At 26.0% G+C, this 5,460-nt stretch overlaps 2 protein-coding genes across 4 annotated transcripts; one reads left to right on the top strand and one right to left on the bottom strand.

Moving 5' to 3' along the window:
* LOC114126243 (RUS family member 1) lies at window positions 1–3,166 on the top strand. The gene is made up of 9 exons (XM_027990140.2): window positions 1–386; window positions 684–841; window positions 1,032–1,192; window positions 1,413–1,611; window positions 1,772–1,890; window positions 2,019–2,218; window positions 2,478–2,761; window positions 2,822–2,939; window positions 3,009–3,166. The coding sequence occupies exons 1-9, from the start codon at window positions 308–310 to the stop codon at window positions 3,062–3,064; spliced, it is 1,374 nt and encodes a 457-aa protein (XP_027845941.1). The 5' UTR covers window positions 1–307; the 3' UTR covers window positions 3,065–3,166.
* Window positions 2,612–5,185, bottom strand: LOC114126244 (RWD domain-containing protein 4). Of its 3 annotated transcripts, none has more exons than XM_050197125.1 (5): window positions 4,860–5,185; window positions 3,992–4,101; window positions 3,450–3,615; window positions 3,208–3,375; window positions 2,612–2,759 (listed from the first exon to the last, which is right to left on the bottom strand). In XM_050197125.1, exons 1-5 carry the CDS (start codon window positions 4,968–4,970, stop codon window positions 2,745–2,747), a joined length of 570 nt encoding a protein of 189 aa, XP_050053082.1. In that variant the 5' UTR covers window positions 4,971–5,185; the 3' UTR covers window positions 2,612–2,744. The 3 variants fall into 3 exon arrangements, with proteins under 3 accessions (XP_050053082.1, XP_050053081.1, XP_050053080.1); XM_050197124.1 differs by lacking the exon at window positions 2,612–2,759 and having other exon boundaries at window positions 3,113–3,375; window positions 4,860–5,000; window positions 5,123–5,141; XM_050197123.1 differs by lacking the exon at window positions 2,612–2,759 and having other exon boundaries at window positions 3,113–3,375.
* Between the last annotated feature and the right edge of the window lie 275 nt (window positions 5,186–5,460).

Raw genomic sequence — 5,460 nt, 5'->3', positions numbered from 1 at the left:
CAATATCAGTCACTGTAGTAAGTTGGCCTACGATTTACGGTTTGTGGCTCGTGCTAATCAACCGAACTGTTCGTGTCACGGAATAATTTGACGATTGTCAGTTGTCACCGCAATTAAAATACATAGGCATTCAAGTTTCTGTTTACGAAAAAATCAGTATCTATTAACAACTATGTTCGTAATTTATTCAGCCGAAGTTCGGCTGCTAAACGCATTTCTTTAGACACCGTTTCGTCGTATTATACTACATAATAGATTACTATTAAACTCTTAGTGTTAATCTTCAACGACCTAAACACCTAACAGTATGACGAAAAATCGCGATGAAATACTTTTGAGCGAAGAATACGGACCAGGAGAGTGCAATGTCATATACAAGAGACATGGTATTTTAAAAAGATTTACTCATTTTAAGCATTTGATTAATAAGCACTAATAGATTATGTTTTATTATTTTTATTATTTTTTAAATCTTATATAGTACAACACAAAAAGAAAATTACCAACATTTTGTCTAAAAATTAAAGTTTAAATATTTTATCTAATATCTTATGCACAATAGGTATTAAATTTTATAAAATTAAAAAAATATGACCTATATTGTGGGTAGTGCTTTTTTATTTGAATTCTCATGTTATTTTCAATATTTACAACTGTGTTATTGATATTCCTTTCTTTTTTAGACCAACGGCAATTGATATTGGAATCTGAAAGACGGAAACAGTCCACTAGTTTCATTCGTAGCTCAGTTAATATACTAAAAGAAGTATTTCTACCAAGAGGATTTCCAAATAGTGTGAGCAAGGACTATACAGAATATCAAATTTGGGATACTATACAGGTGACATATTAGTACCTGTAAAATAATGCATAGTAGATATTGATTAAGTAATATTATGTTGTATTGAGATACTTTCTATTAAAGTATTAAAGAATAAACTATTGACCTATATAATTTAATAGAAATTTAGTTTTGATTAGTTTGAAAACTATTACTTCGGTAGATTAACTGTACCTAAATTTGTTTTTAGGCGTTTTGTAGTACAATATCAAACATATTAGCTACAAATGCTATTCTGAAAGGTGTCGGTGTAGGTGATGCTCAAGCTACAGCTCTTGCTGCATCCATTACTTATATACTTAAAGATGGAGCTGGTATGATTGGGCGCATAACTTTTGCGTGGTGGAAAGGGTAAATTTCCATATTTAATAAAATGTAGATTTGATGCACCGATGCCAATAGTTTTATTATTTTTTTAACTTAAAATATATATTTATATATTATATTATATATATTTACTATATTATTAAGCAAATTTTAAATTGCATAGTTTTTATTTAAATAATTTATTTAGATACCTATGTAAGTAATTTGTAAAACACCTATTTTATACATAATTTATTGATTTCAGATCTGAATTGGATACACAATGTAAAAAGTGGAGACTCCGGGCAGATGCACTTAATGATTTGGCAATATTCATTGAATTACTTTTAGGTATTTCATGGGTTAAACCGTTTTCGATAATAATCCTATCATTTTCAAGCTGTGCAAAGTCCATTGTAAGTGTTGCTGGAGGAGCCACACGTGCAGCATTAACACAACACCAGGTATTTATTAAAATATTATGTTATATCTATTATATTGAACTAAAATAATATATTTAGTTTAATATTTAAAGGTAAACTTTGAAACAAAAATTTATTTGTTACATTTTTAATATAAGTATGTACATAATTACTTATATACTATATTTTTTACTCTAAATAGGCTATTCGTGATAATATGGGAGATGTTTCAGCAAAAGACGGTAGTCAAGAAACTTGTATTAATCTACTTGCTTTTCTTATTGGATTAATCATGTTACCAATTGTAGAAAACCGTATTTTGTAAGTATGAAGATCTTCACTTTGACATTTATCATTGTATTGTTTCAGCAAAAACCTTCCATAAACATCCTTTGTTTTTTTTTTAACAATATAACCCTACTTGTAAATAATTATAACAAATTGTCTAGATTGATATGGATGATTTACTCAGTAGTAACTTCATTACATTTATTTGCCAACTACAAAGCAGTCAAAAGCTTAAATATCAATGTTTTCAACAGTGCCCGTTATGATTTGACTCTTAAATATTATCTGTCTAATGATACACAAAACCATGATGTACAAAAACCTGACTATATTAATAAACGAGAAGCTTGTTTTTTAGAAGGTGAATTATACTCATAATACTATCATTAGAGCATGGCCAATTATTTTAATGAGTTCATTGTTTATACAATATCATCACTAAAATTAGTAACTGATTTATACTAACATATTTTTTTTAGTTTAGATATATTACGTTTAAAGATTACATACTTCATCAATTTAAATTTGTAATCAGTAGCACTATTATGTAGATTTTCCTTAAATAACAAAAAATAATAACTTATGGTCGTTTGAAAATTTATTTTAATTTATTATTTTAGATGAAAAGCTGTCTTCATTTAAAATTCAATTGGGGGCATCCGTTCATGAATTGTTGTATACAAATACATTAACTACATGGGATATAATTGATCACATTGAAATGTATAAAGATTATCTTTATATATTGATTATTGATACACATAAAGACATCATCCGTGTAGTGTTAGATAAAAATATCAACACTGAAAATATTTTAAAAGCATACTTTCATGCTAATATACTAGGTCATTTAATTAGTCCCAAGAATAAATTGTCATTGATAAAACTCAATTCTCTTCGTTCTGTAAGTATTAATAAAATAATTTCATTAGTGTAAAATAATATGCATTAAAATTTTTCAAAGATGAAATATACATCCAACAACACTCAATTTGGTTGCACACATTCCGAGTATGTTCAACTAGCATGCGAATTTGTTAATAAAAACTTTGATAAGTTTCTCCTCCATGCTAAAATGTCAGGTAATTTAGAAATTTTACAAATTACATATGTTATCAATATTTATGACTAATATTTTCATGTTGTGTTAGATTGGAGCTGTACAAGTCATCAATTAGTAGTAGATGAATGGAGGGCTTCATGGTGACAGGATATTTATTGTAATTATTTGGATAAAAAAAACTATTAAGCAATGTTAATATTGTAAATGAAAATATATTTTTCACAAAAACAAAAAATTCATAGTTCATATCACAGTGTTATAAAATTTAATTATGTAGATATTACTACCTTGGATGATCCCGTTTGTGATAAATGTTTAACTACATCTATCCAATCATATCCTCGTGGTTTTTCTCCTTTGGAATCTAAACGATCCCATTGTTTTCTCTTTTGAGCTTTGCTCATAGTTTCTTTCTTTGTTGTCTTTTTTGCAGATTCATCATCATTATCTATCGACTAAAAAGTACAAATTGTTACACGAATTATAATATACTTCATCAATGATAAAAATAATTTACTAAAATACATACAAGTTTAGTTATACTTTCAATAATTTCTTTATCTGGTTGATCAGCTACAAGTTCTGTGGCAAAATCTTTAAGAAATTCAAAAAGAGTAAATGTCATAGATTCTCCCAAATAATGGTCAGCCTCTTTTGAAATTTTATCTTTAATATTTTCTTTAACTGAACTTACTCTAAAATGTTTATTTCATATTAATATTTTTATCAATTTAATAAATTTTGAAGTAATATTTGATACATTTAAGATTGAAGTAACCAAAAGTTCGTTTTAAAACCAAGATTGAAATTGTTTAAGTGGTATTAAAATATATACCCAATAAACATGTGTTAATTTAATATTAATTTAGATCCTTCTCTCAATAAAACTAAAATATAAACCAACAATTTTAAATGAATACTATATTAAATATTAATTGATAAATTAAGAGAAAGTAGAAATAAAAATAATGTTTTGTCTATTGGTGATTTGAAACTAGACTTAAATGGTTACATCATCCAAAACATACAATATATTACACATGTGTAGAACATAATCAAATTTATCCATACATATGTTTATTGTAGAACATATCTAAATTTATTTTAGGCGCTTCATTTGGATAATTGTCATGCCACTCAACCTCCAATAGAAAGGATTTATTGTCACTATCTTCTCCATACTGTCAAATAAAAATTAAATAATTAGATAAACTAGGAATGTATTTAAATTTATACATATATATATGAAAATGGAATATACTATTCAGTACAAAAATATTGTAGTTGTCAAACGTTACATACAGCTGTTGGTTTTCAATGCAAAATTTGAGCAAGATGTAAGACTGAACATTACTAGTAAGTAGGTACAAAGTGAGTGAGTACAGAATGAATTATATTTTAATTGATGTTGACAAGTAATGTCAATAAAACAACTTTGAATAATTACAACAGTATTAAACTTGCATAAATTATGAAACATTTAAATTTTTAGCTAAAATTAAAAATTAATTAATTATAAAATTGTTTATACTATATAAAATCATTTAGTTAATAGAAAAAGTATTTTGGATAATACAAATATGGTATTATTAAATATTAGTACCTATTAAATATGTTTGAAGTCTTGAATAATTTTTTTACAAGTAGATAGTATTTATATACACTTTATTTATTAACAATATTTTAAAATAAACTGAAGCATATATTATGATTCTATTTACCTACATCCTACAAAGATTTCATTGAATATGTATCAAATCAAATTTCACTATTAACTTGATTCTTAATTTTTTTCAGTACCTATATGAGTTTTCTGTTTAAGAAAGAATTTACCTACATAGGCTACATCAGAATATAAATGTTCAAAATATCAAACCAAAAATGAAAAAAAATTGTATAGACTGAAATTTACATTGTTCATAAATCATGACAACCTTACCTTGTATTGATAAATAGTAGGAGATACTTGTTTAAAAGCTTCATCACCATCATAAATAGAAAGCAACGCTTCTCTCTCCTCTTCTTGAAGTACTGAACATTCTTCGTCCATATTTTGAAAAAAAAATAGTCATACAAATTACTAAAAATATTTAATACTGAAATTACCGATTTGTAGAATTATTTATAAAAAGAAATGTGACTAAATAGTGTGAGTGTATGTGATTGTATGATTTATACAAATCATTATTTAAAATAACGTACTAAAATAAAGAAATAATGAATGAACTCAATTCACAAAAAGAAAATATTCATTCAACATGAAATATGAAAATATGGAAATTCTCTGATTCATTGATAACGTTATCGTTAGTTATCAATATTATCATTGTTATCATCATAAGACTAGTGATATTATGGAGGCTAAACTACCTCAAAAAACGTCCTGTACTCCCGTAAAATATCGCACTAATTTATCCACTGGTCTGCGTGGTAATCCAATCTGAGGCTGGCTCGGATTATAATTAAGCCATATTAGATATAGGAACATACTCAACTTTATTACCTTTAAAAAATTTTAATTAAAAAAACTAAAAATCATA

Source organism: Aphis gossypii, chromosome 1, assembly GCF_020184175.1.
Source record: "Aphis gossypii isolate Hap1 chromosome 1, ASM2018417v2, whole genome shotgun sequence".
Classification (NCBI taxonomy): domain Eukaryota; kingdom Metazoa; phylum Arthropoda; class Insecta; order Hemiptera; family Aphididae; genus Aphis; species Aphis gossypii.
Note: the sequence above shows the minus strand (reverse complement) of the source record. Positions and strands in the feature narration are given on the sequence as shown.

Excerpts from the sequence above, each read along its gene's own strand:
- LOC114126243 (XM_027990140.2), top strand. The coding sequence starts at position 308 with ATGACGAAAAATCGCGATGAAATACTTTTGAGCGAAGAATACGGACCA. Across the intron at positions 1,891-2,018 it reads ATTGTAGAAAACCGTATTTT|ATTGATATGGATGATTTACT; the intron begins GTAAGTATGAAG and ends CAAATTGTCTAG. Across the intron at positions 2,219-2,477 it reads AGAAGCTTGTTTTTTAGAAG|ATGAAAAGCTGTCTTCATTT; the intron begins GTGAATTATACT and ends TTATTATTTTAG.
- LOC114126244 (XM_050197123.1), bottom strand. The coding sequence starts at position 4,970 with ATGGACGAAGAATGTTCAGTACTTCAAGAAGAGGAGAGAGAAGCGTTG. Across the intron at positions 4,102-4,859 it reads CTACTATTTATCAATACAAG|TATGGAGAAGATAGTGACAA; the intron begins GTAAGGTTGTCA and ends TTTATTTGACAG. Across the intron at positions 3,616-3,991 it reads ATGTTCTACAATAAACATAT|AGTAAGTTCAGTTAAAGAAA; the intron begins GTATGGATAAAT and ends TAAACATTTTAG.